Source organism: Asterias amurensis, chromosome 13, assembly GCF_032118995.1.
Source record: "Asterias amurensis chromosome 13, ASM3211899v1".
NCBI classification, from domain to species: domain Eukaryota; kingdom Metazoa; phylum Echinodermata; class Asteroidea; order Forcipulatida; family Asteriidae; genus Asterias; species Asterias amurensis.
The window spans coordinates 6,499,543-6,515,938 of NC_092660.1; the positions used below are offsets into that span (position 1 = coordinate 6,499,543).

General features: G+C 39.6%; 1 protein-coding gene across 2 annotated transcripts; it reads right to left on the minus strand.

Moving 5' to 3' along the window:
* Nucleotides 1-129: 129 nt before the first annotated feature.
* LOC139945794 (uncharacterized) lies at nucleotides 130-13,198 on the minus strand. 2 transcript variants are annotated; one of them, XM_071943220.1, is made up of 11 exons: nucleotides 13,039-13,198; nucleotides 10,124-10,219; nucleotides 8,436-8,630; nucleotides 7,107-7,252; nucleotides 6,593-6,858; nucleotides 5,762-5,871; nucleotides 5,262-5,426; nucleotides 4,303-4,446; nucleotides 3,647-3,730; nucleotides 3,036-3,135; nucleotides 130-2,486 (listed from the first exon to the last, which is right to left on the minus strand). In XM_071943220.1, exons 1-11 carry the CDS (start codon nucleotides 13,181-13,183, stop codon nucleotides 2,279-2,281), a joined length of 1,659 nt encoding a protein of 552 aa, XP_071799321.1. In that variant the 5' UTR covers nucleotides 13,184-13,198; the 3' UTR covers nucleotides 130-2,278. The 2 variants fall into 2 exon arrangements, with proteins under 2 accessions (XP_071799321.1, XP_071799322.1); XM_071943221.1 differs by lacking the exon at nucleotides 8,436-8,630.
* Between the last annotated feature and the right edge of the window lie 3,198 nt (nucleotides 13,199-16,396).

Genomic DNA, 16,396 nt, shown 5'->3' on the forward strand with positions numbered 1-16,396 from the left:
AAACTTACTTGGTCCTGAGCAATGGAGAGCTGTTGATAGTATAGAACATTGTGAGAAACAGCTTCCTCTGAAGTAACATAGTTTTTGAGAAAGAGGTAATTTCTTACTCAAATATTTTTTTAGGCATCAGAAAGCACACACAATTTGTGCTACAAGGGTGTTTTTGTTTCGTTTTTTTCTTGCAACTTGAATGACCAATTGCGCCCAAGTTTTCACAGATTTGTTATTTTATGCAAATGTCAATAATAATAATAACAATATTTATTCGAGCAATCACATTTACAAGCACATATGCATACATTAAAAATATTTAAGAAAACAAAGTAAAACAACAGTGGGGTGCCCAGGAGAGCATAAAAGTTAAAAAAATAACTGTCGCCAAAAGGAGTATGTCTCCTAAAACCCTAAAAATACATTAAGGCAAGAGGGGGCATATAAAAAAAGCACAGAAGATAATACAAATCACTAAACAATTTAAAAAGGCAAACAGGCAAAGACATACACAGAAAAACACACCTAAAATGATATACAATAAAAAAGCAAGTCTATACATCAAAATGGTTTAAGAACAAAATTCCGATGAGGGGACACAAATGAAATGACATTGTAAACAGGCAAGTAACTCTATCTAAGAGCAAAACTGCAGGGGGTGGAAAAATTTGAACAATTATAAAAATAACTAAAAAGCATAGAACATGAAACAAAACAAGGAACAAAAAAGGCAAACGAGCAAAACATGAACTTTAAAAAGCCAAGACACCACCGATGACACAAGTAGCTGCTCTTTAACAATTACCAAATGTGTCATTTGCCTTTTATAATAAATGTCCAATGTACAGCATTTGGATATTCCAAAGTCACACTTCCAGCGGTTACGATCGAGCAATCCTATCACCTTTTAAAGGGTATATGTACTTTTTCCTAACAAAAAAACACAATGTCCACAGATTTACATTAAACTTACACAGTTTGAAGATAATGATAGTAGAAAGCTTCCCTTGAAATTTTACTTACTGAGGTGCTGTAGTTTCTGAGAAATGAGTAAGAGTAATAATTCTCGTCTCAGTTTTAGCATGTAAAAACGTATTGACCAGTTATGCTATGGTTTTGGTATAACATCATAACTGGTTAAGGGGATTTTACATGCTAAAATCATTTTGGTCTCTTGAGACCAAAATGATTTTGTGACTTGTTTTACTCATTTCTCAAAAACTACATAACCTTCGAAGTAATATTCGAAGGGAAGCTTTCCACTATCACTATCTTCAAACCCTGTAAGTTTAAAGTAAATCTGTGGACATTTTGAAAAAGTACCCAAATCCTTTAAACCCTCAGAATCTCAAATTCATACCTGTCCTAAAATAATGAGCGCTATATGTACAACAACTGTTTAGTCAATTTCATTTTTATTAATTTAATTCAGATAATATCAAAAGCAACTTATGGGTATCAGCGATGTTGACCATACAAATTTAAGGAAAGGTGAGGTTTACATTTGGGATAAATGTTCCACCATTAACAGACCTACCAAGTCTCACGCATTAGGCGTGAGACTCACGCATTTGGGCTCTGTCTCACGCTCACACGCACAGCAACCATTTTCTCACGCATTCGGGCCAGACCGGGGAAAAAATAAAAATTAACGACATGCATTGCCAAATCGCGCTCGTGTGTACAAAAAACGCAATCTACAATGTTTGCACAATCTTCAGATTGCACGCAGTTTATCAGAATCATCATTTGTGTACAAACTTTGTACAAACAGAGCGCAAGTTTGCAGATTGCGCACGCTTTTGCTCTTCCAGCAGGTTCAGCTAAAATTCGACAGAGCGCAGAACGCTTATTGCGCACAAGTTTTTCCCGATTCGTTTTAGCAAACTCGTTAAATGCGCTCCTCTAGCGAAGACACAACAGGCAGAAGAAGTGAGCGGAGGATTTTGGACATCATTTATAGTCGATCTTTTTTAAATTTGGAAGGAAATAATCTGACACAATTGTACCTCCACATTAACCATCAACATCTCCTGTGTACCTCATGTGAGTTTTAATTATTCTGAAGAGGTTTTTGATGCATTTTGGAACACTTTTTGTCCACAATTAAATTTCGGATTTTTTTTTATTTTATAAAAAAAAGAAAAAAGTTGGGCGGCGATTTCGAAAGGCCCTCTAAAACTGGGGGAAAAAAAATCCGGGGGGGGGGGGTTGAGCTTTGAAAAATCTCACGCATAGCTGGCCTCTGGACTTGGCGTCTCTGCATTAAATTCTCAATGTTGACATTCTACCTAAAATGCTGAACTTCCGTGATTGTCATCCTGAGGGCTTTGGCGACTCTAAGATACTCCGAGTCACTATGGTCATGGTGGTACTTGGCCATCGATGTGATCAGGTGGCAGGGTGGGTTGACCCTAAGTCCTGGTGTCTTGCTGGCATGGTGGAGGGTCCTGAAAAATGCCTCTCGACCCTCGTAGGTCACTTGGAAGTTGTTACTGTTGAGGAAACAAGGGATATGTGCTCATTAGTAAGACCCATGGAGCTACATATGGTGTGATCATGGGTAGAACAATTCTACCTCCATGGTGTGATCAACTCATTTTGTATCAACTGGGCAGGGTGGGACCATGGAGGTGGGACAGATGCTTGTCATTCCGATAAGTTCCAAATCCCTAGGTCTTTTTCAATAGCTGGCCCCAACCATTGCAATAACGTTCCAACAAACAACAGGAAGTGTCTTACTTCTTATTCACATTAGCAAAGTATACTTTCCAATTCTTCTTTAGCATAGCCCAGAACACATTGTTAAAGAGTAGAGGTTGACCCAGTGTTTCTGGTCCACATAGAAAGCGTCCTTAATTACAGGTTTACCTCAACTAGTGGTTTAACCCGCCGAGGCCTGGTTCTTGATAAAGTTATCAAGAACCAGGCCTCGTTGGGTTTAAACCACTAGTTGAAAACCTCTTTACCACACATTGATTCCCTTATTGGTACATGTACATGTAGCTCATTATTAAGTCAGACAGAACCTGAGACCTTCTCACCTTATATCAAAGCAGAGTCGTGGGGTGAGGATACCATTCTCGGGCGTGTCTGGTGAACGGCAAACAAACACCTCAGCGAAAAGTTGCAAGCAGCGATCCCCTGAGAAAACATAATAATAATTAATAATTTATTGATCTTATATTGCGCTCTCTCCAGGACCAGCCTGTTCGAGGGCGCATGACAGTAAAAATTGCAAAAGATTAAGAAAATAACATACAATAAGTGAAAATTTTAAAAAGTACACCCAGAAAATATATAAGCAATAATAAACACAAATAAGCAATAATAAACACAAATGTTTGACAAAAATGTAATCTGACCACGAGGTAAGACTTTCCAGGACACTTGGTGACAGTAGACTTACCAGGTAAATCTGTTGTTTATGCATAGAACTTTGTAAACAATGGGAACAAAAACAGTATTGTGTGTGGGCATTCCAAATTTTCTAATCTAATAATGCTGGTAAAAAACACAAAATGTTCTAAGCAAAGTAATCTTTGGGTGAACACTGTTCATTATGTGCTTAGTTGTGCCACCATACACAACGCATGTAGTTTTCAAGTGATATCTCCCTAGAAATGGTCCCGAGAGATAACATTGCAGTACTTACCGAGGCTGTTTAGTGCCAGACCCAGCTGACGAAGGCAAAGATTATTTCGTAGAGCTGTTATGAAATCATTGGCATGTATCCAACCTGGTTGATAATTTAAAAACAAAATTAAAACAGTAGGAAATCTGAATTTGAAAAATACAGTATTTTTAATGGAGTTGCAAAAAGTGAATCTCTTTCAAAGAAAGACTTCAATAATTTGTATGTGTACACTCAGTTTGTTTGCAATTAAAGGTACTGGACACTATTGGTAATTGTCTAAGACAAGTCTTCTCACTTGGTGTATCTCAACATATGCACAAAATAAAGAAGCTGTGAAAATTTGAGCTCAATCGGTCGTCGAAGTTGCGAGATAGTAGTGAAAGAAAAAACACCCTTGTCACACTAAGTTGTGTGCCGAGACCTCAAATTCTAAATCCGAGGTCTCGAAATCAAATTCGTGGAAAATTACTTCTTTCTCAAAAACTATGTCACTTCAGAGGGAGCCGTTTCTCACATCGTTTTATACTATCAACCTCTCCCCATTACTCGTCACCAAGTAAGGTTTTATGCTAATAACTATTTTGAGTAATTAGCAATAGTGTCCACTGCCTTTAAAACAATTATTTATAGACTAAAAAAACAGTTAAAGGAAGATACATGTAGATCCCTGGTACCTTGTAGATTGAAACCACATCCAACTAGGTCCAGCTTAGTGAGTTTGTTGCTCTGTAGAAGCTGCACCAAGCCAGAAAGCTGACCAGTCCGCCCAGGGGTGTAGGTGTTGAAATTAACATTCAATTCTCGCAAACTTGGACTATCTGTGAATACAACAAATTACTTTATTAAAAAAAATTAACAATAAAAAAGTTTCCCCTAAAAATAAGATAAAGTTAAATGGTGCTTTAAAGCCATTATACACTTTTGGAACAGAAAAAATTAAAAGTTCACAGATCTACAAATAACTTACAGGGTTTACAGAAGGTAATGGTAAAAGACTTCTCTTGAAATATTACATGAAATGCTTTACTTTTTGAGAAAACATTAAAACAATTATAAATTCTTGCCATTGAGAATGACGGATTATAGTAAACGCATGTCATGACACGCCGAAACATGCGGAAACAAGGTAGGGTTTTCCCATTATTTTCTCCCGACTCCGATGACCGATTGAGCCTAAATTTTCACAGGTTTGTTATTTTATATATAAGCTGTGATACACGAAGTGTGGGCCTTAATTTAGGCAATACTGTTTACCGAAAATGTCCAATGGCTAGGAGGCTCTTTGAATCCTACAAAAATGGGATTCAAACCGCCTCTAGCCACCGAGCTAGCTCCATGGTCTCGGTGGTCAAGCATAGTGAAGGTCTTCCAATCCAACCCAAGTGATATGCCCGTAGATTTTTGTTCACGGGCTTCGTGAGAAAGTACTGAGTTAGTATACAGTGCTTAAAACACATCGGTGTAAGGGCAAAAACAAAATAATAGGCCTAAGCTTTATGACAATGGACAAATTTAAATGCACTCGTGTATGCAACCATGGACAACTCTCACCCTTAACCTCAACAGAGGGCACCATTTGAGCTTTATTACATCATACCTAAAGGGGCTTCTTCACAACATCTTGCATCCTTACCCTTAACATGTAAGAAGAAAACGTCAAGCATTTCTGTAGTTAGTTGACATCTTTCTAAGGCCAGATGAGTGATGTTGCTTTTTGGATGCAATAGCGCCCTCTCTAGGCAGAGAAGGGATCTCAATTTGTTTTGGCTCAGATTGATGGTGCGAAGCTGGCTGAAGGCTGAGGTGGGGTTGATAAAGACAAAGAAAGACTGATAAGAATGGGTGCATTCATATCTCAAAAAGTGTTTTCCTAATAAAATGGCTGTAATTTGTTTCGACTTTTATGGCCAATAGCTTTATTCCATGTATTGCATCGCTTTGGAACTCCTTGCCTGGTGCATGTTTCCCTCCATCCTACAATCTAGACTGTTTAAGAGGAATATCTATTCCATCCTTAAAGCTCCCAAGTTGTTTCCATCTTTAATACTTGTCCTCTTGTAGGCTGTTACCAAAAATGGCTGTTAACCTTGTTTGGGGCAAACTTGCATTACGAAAAACAAAACAATGACCTACCTTCCGCTATTTCATGCAGTAATAGCTGTCCATCGCTGCCATTCACTGATTCCGCATCAGACAGAAACTCAAAATCAGTTGAATGAAGCTCAAGGGTTTCTAGATTAGAACTGTGGAAAGGAGAAACAAAAATGCAAAATTCTGGTTGCCAGTATTTACTCAAAATACAGCGCAAAGAAGTCCAACCTCTAGAATTACTGTTTCAGTGCTTGTTTTTGTACGTTTGAGACCTAAAATGCCCAGCTTTGTGCGAGGTTTCACAAGATTATGCACACAAATGAAAGGGACAAGTCTTTCTTAACAAACAAATTGTGTCTTACTGATTTGTGTTGCCTTGGTACATTTCAAAGTCAATAGTTTTTCATGTTATTGAAAATGGCCTCTCATTATAACATGGTGTCTGTCTGTTCGTATGTCTGTAAATGTTTTTGTCGTTTGTGTCCGTTGTCTGTCTTGTCCTGTATGGCATCCCCAAATCAAGCAAACGCTTACCGGGGATTGCCAACATTACAACTTCTCTGTCCTTTTCTTACTATTATTAAGTATTATTAGTGTATTCTGTTTTAATGTAAATCATTATTTTGTATGATACTTGTAATATTTTTGTTGTTGTTGAAATAAATGTTGTTGTTGGCTGATAAGAGAATTGCAGACTCTTTTCGAGTACATAAAACAGATCGCTCATGTTTGACCTTAGCACTGCAAGAGTTAACTGTGTGCAGAACATGTCTAAGAAGGTCTATGAACATTCACAGACTGGGAATGGATGGCCAGCATTCGAGGACAAATGAAAATGAAAACAAGAATGTTAGAAAAATAAAGTCAGCACACCTCAACATGAGATGTCTAAGTGCTCGGAGATTGCAGTCTTGGATTGAGATATCTTCAAAGCGTCTTACAGCACAGACATCCAGAATACTGAACAGCTCACCTGGGGTAAGACACTTTGGGTGCTTGAGAGTCAGCTTTCTGAGGACGCCTCCATGGATCAGTTGCTCCAAGAATGTCTTTAAGACTTGTTTGTACTTGGGTAGGTAATGGGACAGTACAAGCTCCTTGAGATTTCTTTGTAGGGAATACATAGAGACAGGATTGGTCTGGATATTAAAAACAAAACATCAATTAATCAAGATTCGTTTAAAAAGCTTTAGATTACCATAGGCCAATTTCAAAAAGAAAGTGAGCAGATACTTGTGTTCTCTGTAGCAAAGTTTCTATTTCAAATCCCCTGCTTAGCAGAGGAGCCTTGTATTATTATTTATTGTAATAAACAATTGCCTGATGAGCCATATTGACTCGGGACAAACTTTACTTGATTTAAATGGAAACATTTGCGTCCACAAACCTGGATATATGGAAGGAGGCGACTTTCCAGACACAGAGAGGATGGGAAGTAATCCTCCAGGGATTTTCCCGTCCGGCTGATGACATCATCGCTTGGATTGCAGAATGGATTGTGCAGTATTCTCTGCACCTTCAAACTCTGAATATCTGCAGAATGTGACAGTAACAGATTTTGAGAAATGCAATACAATTGTTCACAGATTCCTTACAGTTAAGTGAACCTTAAAAACGGTGCAAAATCCTACAAAATGTAGGATAATATCACTAAAGGCATATATAACACTTGTTCTTAAACAATCTTTTCAAAGTCCAACAATTTAGGGTTGAGGTACCATTCAGTGGTGCGTTTGTAGGACTTCATACTTGCAGGAATAACAGTGTACAATTACACCAGTGAAGAAATGGTCTACATGTGTCAGCTTGATTTGACATCACCTAGTTGGACCAATAGATTGCCCAACTTGTGTGCACTCGAGCTGTGGAAGGCTCAACTCTAGTTGGGACAATTACTCAAGTTAGGCCATGATGCTTCAGTCTCCCTCATACTCACCATGTTGTTGTTGAAGCTCCGTCAGCTTGATTTGACATCACCTAGTTGGACCAATAGATTGCCCAACTTGTGTGCACTCGAGCTGTGGAAGGCTCAACTCTAGTTGGGACAATTACTCAAGTTAGGCCATGATGCTTCAGTCTCCCTCATACTCACCATGTTGTTGTTGAAGCTCCGTCAGCTTGATTTGACATCACCTAGTTGGACCAATAGATTGCCCAACTTGTGTGCACTCGAGCTGTGGAAGGCTCAACTCTAGTTGGGACAATTACTCAAAGTAGGCCATGATGCTTCAGTCTCCCTCATACTCACCATGTTGTTGTTGAAGCTCCGTCAGCTTGATTTGACATCACCTAGTTGGACAAATAGATTGCCCAACTTGTGTGCACTCGAGCTATGGAAGGCCCAACTCTAGTTGGGACAAATACTCAAGTTAGGCCATGATGCTTCAGTCTCCCTCATACTCACCATGTTGTTGTTGAAGCTCCGTCAGCTTGATTTGACATCACCTAGATGGACCAATAGATAGCCCAACTTGTGTGCACTCGAGCTGTGGGAGGCTCAACTCTAGTTGGGACAATTACTCAAGTTAGGCCATGATGCTCCAGTCTCCCTCATACTCACCATGTTGTTGTTGAAGCTCCGTCAGCTTGATTTGACATCACCTAGTTGGACCAATAGATTGCCCAACTTGTGTGCACTTGAGCTGTGGAAGGCTCAACTCTAGTTGGGACAATTACTCAAGTTAGGCCATGATGCTTCAGTCTCCCTCATACTCACCATGTTGTTGTTGAAGCTCCTCTGGCTTACAATGCTCTATGGCTTGGAGCTTTTGCTGACATGTCTCATCAAGGAATATTTGTCGCCAATCTTCTTGGGCAAATGAAGGGTCGTGGAAAGCACACTGTTGGGCCCTCTTGTCTCTCTTGAAGACATCTCTGTTCAATTTCTGCCAGTGATGCTGTACACTAACACCTGTAAAATGGTTAGAAATCATTTTACCTGTTACAATAGCATTAACTCTTTCTTGCATAGCAGAGTACAGGCAGTTTCTGTCAATGGTTCACACTCCCCGTGGGAAAATGTCTCATCGGGTGTTCCTCAGGGCTCGATCCTTGGCCCCGCCTTATTCCTACTATACAAAAATGACATCCAAGATAACATCCAGTCAAGCATGCGGTTGTCCGCCGACGATAGTATTAATTACAGGGAGATAGAGAACCAAAATGATCACCTTATCCTTCAGAGAGATCTTGAAGCCCTCGCAGATTGGTCCTCAACCTGGTTGATGCACTTCAACGTTAAAAAGTGTGCCATCCTTTCTATAACGAAGAAGCGCAACCCAAGTACCTTCCATAACAATATCTTTGGACAGACGCTCGAGCGAGTTGACCAACACGAGTATCTCGTAGTCACCATATCTCACGATCTTCGATGGGACGACCACTGTAACAAAATCACACAGAAGGCCAGTCGCACCCTTGGATTACTCCGTCGTACTCTGTCTCCCTGTACCAAGGAAGTCAAGGCAAGAGCATACCAGGCCCTAGTACGCCCCCAATTAGAATATGCTTCGGAAGCCTGGAACCCGTACACAATCAACACAGTAAACCGCCTTGAACAAGTCCAGCGGGCTGCTGCACGGTTTGTCTTCAGCGACTTTCGGAGAACAACATCTGTGACTAGCTTGATTAATACTCTGGGCTGGGAGCAACTCCATACTAGACGACTTGTCTCCCAACTAACCATGTTCTACAAGATTCATCACGGACTAGTAAACATACAGTTCCCATCCATCGTCCAAACAGCACCATTTCTTGGAAGACATGACCATCAGTTAAAGTTCACCATACCAGTCACATCCATAGATCCGTACAAATACTCCTTCTACCCTTGATCCATCCGACTATTGAACCAGCTCCCAGCAGCCACTGTAATGTCTCCTTCAATAGCAGCCTTCAAGGAAACTGCCCTACCAGCTATTAGAGGGATGAGGCTACCAGTGGGCTCACATCTCCTCTAAATCATCCGTCAGTTTTTATGCACCCTAAGTTATCGTCTTTTGTTATCAGTCTTTTTGTCTTCTCGACACCTTAACTTCACCTTATTTCTTATGCACTTTGCCTGTGACGTCACTTCTGCACCATCCTAGTATAGCTATAGATAGCTGAATAAGGATTCCACCGTTGAAAATTGAAGAAACACTCAGCAGAGAAGCAAAATAAGTGAACAGGCAAGTCATAGAAAAAGTTGTATTTCCGTCCCATACTCAAAAGGTATTATTACTGGATTAGAAGGATAGGGCCTACAAAACGATGTGTTTAATATTTTACTGATTACGAAGTACACACATGAATCTGTTTCTAAGAAATATTTCTCTCTTTTAGAAAGTGAAGCAATTTCAAAGAAACATTTATCCGAAGGCCTAAAAGTTGCAACAACAATTTTAATAGATGGAAATACTATACCTTTCCTGAGAAAAATTGGATGCAGTACGGCAAGATTCCCTGCACTCAACAATGGGGCAAGATCCAATAAAAGTTGGGTTGGCAGTACTGCAATTTCTGTGAAAAATTGCAAGATTGTTATTAGTTGATGGTCGCATTTATCGGTACAACTAAGGAATGCAGGTACACTTCGAAGCTTCGACTGCACCTCCGTGGAGACGGAGTCGCGGTGACGTTCATACGTACACAGTACACCGGAGTTGAGGTCGCGCTCTGTTGCTCAACTATAAATATTTGGCAACCTAGGGGGCACTCTGAAAGATGCACAACAGCGCCCTCATTAGGCTCGAAAATACACAACTGCGCTATAGCTAATGCGCAGCTGTGTTGTCAATTTATTTTATACGATAACTCACAAGAGCCCATTAGAGGATTATTTCAATAATTATGGGAAAGGAAGCCCGAACTCCGTACAAATAGTTAATAACTATTAATATTGCCGTACTACATATTACCCTAAAAGAGGATTATTTCCAAAAGGGAAATAGTTAAAGGCCGAATCCTAATACACTTGACCCCATTAGAGGATTATTTAAAAAAGGGAAAGAAAGCCCGAATTCCGTACAATTATTAATATTGCCCTAATACACTTGACCCCATTAGAGGGTTTTTTTAAAAAGGGAAAGAAAGCCCGAATTCCGTACAATAATTAATTTTGCCCTAATACACTTGACCCCAATAGAGGATTATTTAAAAAAGGGAAAAAAAGCCTGAATTCCGTACAATAATTAATATTGCCCTCATACACTTGACCTCATTAGAGCATTTAAAAAAAGGAAAGAAAGCCCGAATTCCGTACAATTATTAATATTGCCCTAATACACTTGACCCCATTAGAGGATTATTTAAAAAAGGGAAAGAAAGCCTGAATTCCGTACAATAATTAATATTGCCCTAATACACTTGACCCCATTAGAGGGTTTTTTTAAAAAGGGAAAGAAAGCCCGAATTCCGTACAATAATTAATATTGCCCTCATACACTTGACCCCATTAGAGGATTATTTAAAAAAAGGAAAGAAAGCCCGAATTCCGTACAATAATTAATATTGCCCTCATACAATTTGACCTTATTAGAGGTTTTTAAAAAAAGGGAAAGAAAGCCCGAATTCCGTACAATTATTAATATTGCCCTCATACACTTGACCCCATTAGAGGATTATTTAAAAAAGGGAAAGAAAGCCCGAATTCCGTACAATAATTAATATTGCCCTCATACACTTGACCCCATTAGAGGATTATTTAAAAAAAGGAAAGAAAGCCCGAATTCCGTACAATAATTAATATTGCCCTCATACAATTTGACCTTATTAGAGGATTTTAAAAAAAGGGAAAGAAAGCCCGAATTCCGTACAATTATTAATATTGCCCTCATACACTTGACCCCATTAGAGGATTATTTAAAAAAGGGAAAGAAAGCCCGAATTCCGTACAATAATTAATATTGCCCTCATACACTTGACCCCATTAGAGGATTATTTAAAAAAAGGAAAGAAAGCCCGAATTCCATACAATAATTAATATTGCCCTCATACACTTGACCTTATTAGAGGATTTTAAAAAAAGGGAAAGAAAGCCCGAATTCCGTACAATTATTAATATTGCCCTCATACACTTGACCCCATTAGAGGATTATTTAAAAAAGGGAAAGAAAGCTCGAATTCCGTACAATAATTAATATTGCCCTCATACACTTGACCCCATTAGGGGATTATTTAAAAAAAGGAAAGAAAGCCCGAATTCCGTACAATAATTAATATTGCCCTCATACACTTGATCCCGTTAGAGGATTATTTAAAAAAGGGAAAGAAAGCCCGAATTCCGTACAATTATTAATATTGCCCTCATACACTTGACCCCATTAGAGGATTATTTAAAAAAGGGAAAGAAAGCTCGAATTCCGTACAATCATTAATATTGCCCTCATACACTTGACCCCATTAGAGGATTATTTAAAAAAGGGAAAGAAAGCCCGAATTCCGTACAATTATTAATATTGCCCTCATACACTTGACCCCATTAGAGGATTATTTAAAAAAGGGAAAGAAAGCTCGAATTCCGTACAATAATTAATATTGCCCTCATACACTTGACCCCATTAGAGGATTATTTCAAAAGGGGAAAGAAGCCTTCATGATTGCATCATATGCCCGTCTTCCTAAAAACGCCCTCCATCGGCCATTGCCAACACCGCGACTCCGCGCCTCCAGGTTCCCCGTCTTCACGATTGCATTAAATGCACGTCTTCCTAAAACGCACTCTATCGGCTGCTTCACCTACCTCACCACTCACGTCACACTTTGACTCCCTACGACCCTAACATTTTATCTGTTGTATTCATCAATTGCACTCAATACAATCAAGTAGTATCAGTATGTATAGTACGACCAAGTTACTTAAAACGTACATGACCGCGACTCCGACTCCGCCTCCGCGGAGGCGCAGATAGAGCTCCGAGTGTACCTGTATTCTATAGTTACTCCAGTTGCAATAACATTGACCCATGTTTCTTATTACAGAATCAATCAACCCTCCTCCTTATGCCCGTCGGGGAAGGGTCACGTTATCGTAGTTGCGATAATCGTAACCCTCCTCCCGACGGCCGCCCTCCGGCCTGGGCGGCCGTCGGGAGGAGGGTTACGATTATCGCAACTAACGTTATCGCAACTAACGGTCATGATCAGAATCCAGATCCTTCATCCTGATAGTCTAGGGAATGGCTAAACAAAAATAGGATCATCGAAAGAGTTATATTATAATCTGAAAAAAAGTAGAGCTCTTCGAATAACAACATAATTTTATTGTTAATTTCTGCTGACTGCAGAAAGATTGAAATCCCCGATTTGAAATATAAAACAACTACAATTATATGCCATACCCTCTAGACTGCAATAACCGACGTCTGAGACTGATTTTGATACTTGCTGTAAGCAGAGAGAAGTCAATGTATCCATGGAGCCGCTATTCCTTCCTCCGTGATGTATCAAAAGAAGGCTCCATTTCCCGAACCTCCACATGTCCATGTGTTGCTCTCATCTGTTTGTGGTAATTCACCAGGCTGAAGTAAGTGAGCGCCGTGTTTGTATGGAACGCCAAAGAGGCATTTAATCATCGGTGATGGTCGTTTGCAACCGGTGATCAAATTTGTCATCGGTGGTGGTCCTATGCGATCGGTGATCAACTTTAGCAATCGGTGATAAAACACGATCGGTGGTCCATTTTAGCGATCGGTCATGCATATTCATGATCGGTGATGGCTTTTTGCAATCGGTGGTCAACTTTAATGATCGGTGGTGGCTTTTTGCAATCGGTCAACTTTAGTGATCGGTGATGGCTTTTTGCAATCGGTCAACTTTAGGGATCGGTGATGGCATTTTGCAATCGGTCAACTTTAGTGATCGGTGCTGGCTTTTTGCAATCGGTCAACTTTTGCAACCGGTGGTGGAACTTTGGGATATCCGAATTGTGCGTTCAAAACCTATGATTGTGTAGATTGTGGATATTAATTGTTGTTATTTTCTAGTTCACACCACCATGGGGGAATATTACACTCACCAGCGGGTTGACTGACTTGCCAAACATTTTTAGAAGAGTACCATTTTATAACTATGTAAGGGGGAACGCAACAAACATCAAATTAATTAGCTCTTTGTAAAAAAATAATAATAACAAATGGGTAGGAGAGGGTGGGTTAGGGTATCTTTAGGCCTTTTCACACGAGGAAATTAAGGGGGCTCTTTGATATGCTAGTATGCAGCTCATGAATACGTATATCTTTCGTCAGACATCAGACAACACAGGATGTGAAGTAAATGAATTATTCATTTTGACGTCCAATCACGCACTTCTCTTATCACAACCTTTGGACCCTATCATGCTCACTGAGCGTCCGTGGTGGTACTGGTGTGATGTACACATGTCTCGTCTTTCGCGGGCAATATGGTGATGAGTTGACCGTGGGAACTCTTCACTTATTATAGTAACTGGCGGGATGCCGCGCTTCGCGCGGCACCCCGCTAGATGAGGAGGATTCTAGTATGCAAATGTTGTAAAAGGTAATGTGGGGTCAAGGGAGGTATTCTTACAGGTAATAATCATTTCGTAAGATTGGATTAGAAATTGTATTTATCATCGGTATGGAAATTTGTCATTCATGTTGTATTTTGATAAAAATTCTGAGCGTGCACAACTTAGTTGTGAACGTCGCGACGCGTCGCCTCCCCTCTCACCTTCTCTCTTGCGTTCTCCAACTAAAGGAATTGGTGTTTGTTTCTGGAATTGAGCTTTAATATTGGGGATGGGTATACTTGGCAATGATGGTACTTGGCATGATATGTAGGGTATTTCGTAATGTTTTAGTGTTGATCGAGCGGGCCAATGCATTATCCGCAATGTGGATTATGTTTCGCCTCTTTTACGCATAGTTTTAATGCAATCGGCTTTGTCATTGTACCAATTTTATCCACTGCACTGAGTATTTCCCAGCTAAGATGACTGTAAGGGTAATAATGCTTAGTCGACTAAAAATATAGCACGTACACTGCTCCAATGACACTTATTTTATTGTGTTGAGCACATTTGGTATAATTCAGTTACACTTGGCAAAATGGACATCCTGAGTCCCGCCCAAACTGCTTTCATTATAGTTACGAACTTTGTGAAATATGTGCCTTGTTATTTTGAGGGTCTGTACGTCCAGTTTGGTTAATTTATATGGAGATGGGCCAATCGGACAATGTATAACACGCTGAATTTGGAATCAGCAGTGGTATTTGGTTCCCTTAGCAACAAATCCATAGTCACCGATAGCCACGGATTTGAGTGGTCTAAGTCTGGTCTCCCCCCTCAACAATTATCACCGCTGCTAATAGCAGAGGAGAAATCCGACTAAAAAGGCATGTATGAAAGTGGTACCCTCTTTTAAAACAAACTCATAATCACAGCCACTAATAGCCGCGGAGTTTATCTGACTGAAAAGGAAGAAGTTCTGGCAAACAGCAGATAAACAAAAACCGCGCCAGTTGGTATGGACTTTAACGACAAAGTCAATTTCTGCAAAATTGTATTGAAAATAAATATATTTAATGATTGGTTGCTATAATAATATGTTGAATGATTTTTGCTTTGTTTCCAATTTTATATGTTATCATAATTATCTGTGGAACCCTATACAAACTAAAATAATAGAGACGGTAATTGTATTGGTCTTTAATAACTACTCCTACATTCTCTCACTTTTAAAATTCACTTTCAGAAAACATTTGCCTAGTTATTTTGAGGGTTTGTATGCCAGCTACCCCTACATCCTCTCACTTAATTCACTTTCAGAAAACATTTGCCTTGTTGTTTTAAGGGTTTGTAGGCCAGTTTGGTTAATTTTGTATGGAGAAATTCGTAAAAAGTACCCGATTCAGCTGCACATGAGGGCTCTTTCGATAACAAAACCCGACGGCCGATATACAAAACGGATTTGGCAAAATCTACATCCTGAGTCCTGACCGAACTGCGTTCTAACAATGTTGCTTCAGAACTTTGAATGGAATGGTCGTTTACTATGGGGCGCCGTCTGTCAATTAATTCTCTCAAGTCCGCAACGGAATTTGACTGTATATCTATACTGGAAATGACAGAGGTCAGAGGTCAAACTACACGCCGATTTTACAATATTTTTGGAGCCCGGTCTCTGGCGTTATTCACGAGCCTCATGCAACAGTCAGCAGTGGGCAACCGTACACACACCCCCACGTACGGGGCGAGACATGTACACGGCGGGCGTTGCGCGACTATCGCTCAATGGGAAGGAGGTTGAATTAATTGACAAACGGCACGTATTGTTTAGCGGTTTTTTATGGTTTGTAAGCCATGATCTGTGAGTGCACATATAGTTATGGTTTATAAACCATGATTTGTAAACCATATTTGATGCCTCAATTTTAATGGTTTATAAACCATGAATTTGATGCTTCAGTTTTCATGGTTTACAAACCATGTTTTTACAATGCCTCCGATTTCATGGTTTATAAACCATGAGTTTCACGTTTCAATTTTCTTGGTTTATAAACCATGTTTTCAAGATGCCTCAACTTTCATGGTTTATAAACCATGATTTGTAAACCACGTTTTTCATGCTACGATTTTTATGGTTTATAAACTATGATTTGTAAACCATGATTTTCATGTTTCGATTTTCATGGTTTATAAACCATGTTTTTTAAATGCCTCCATTTTTATGGTTT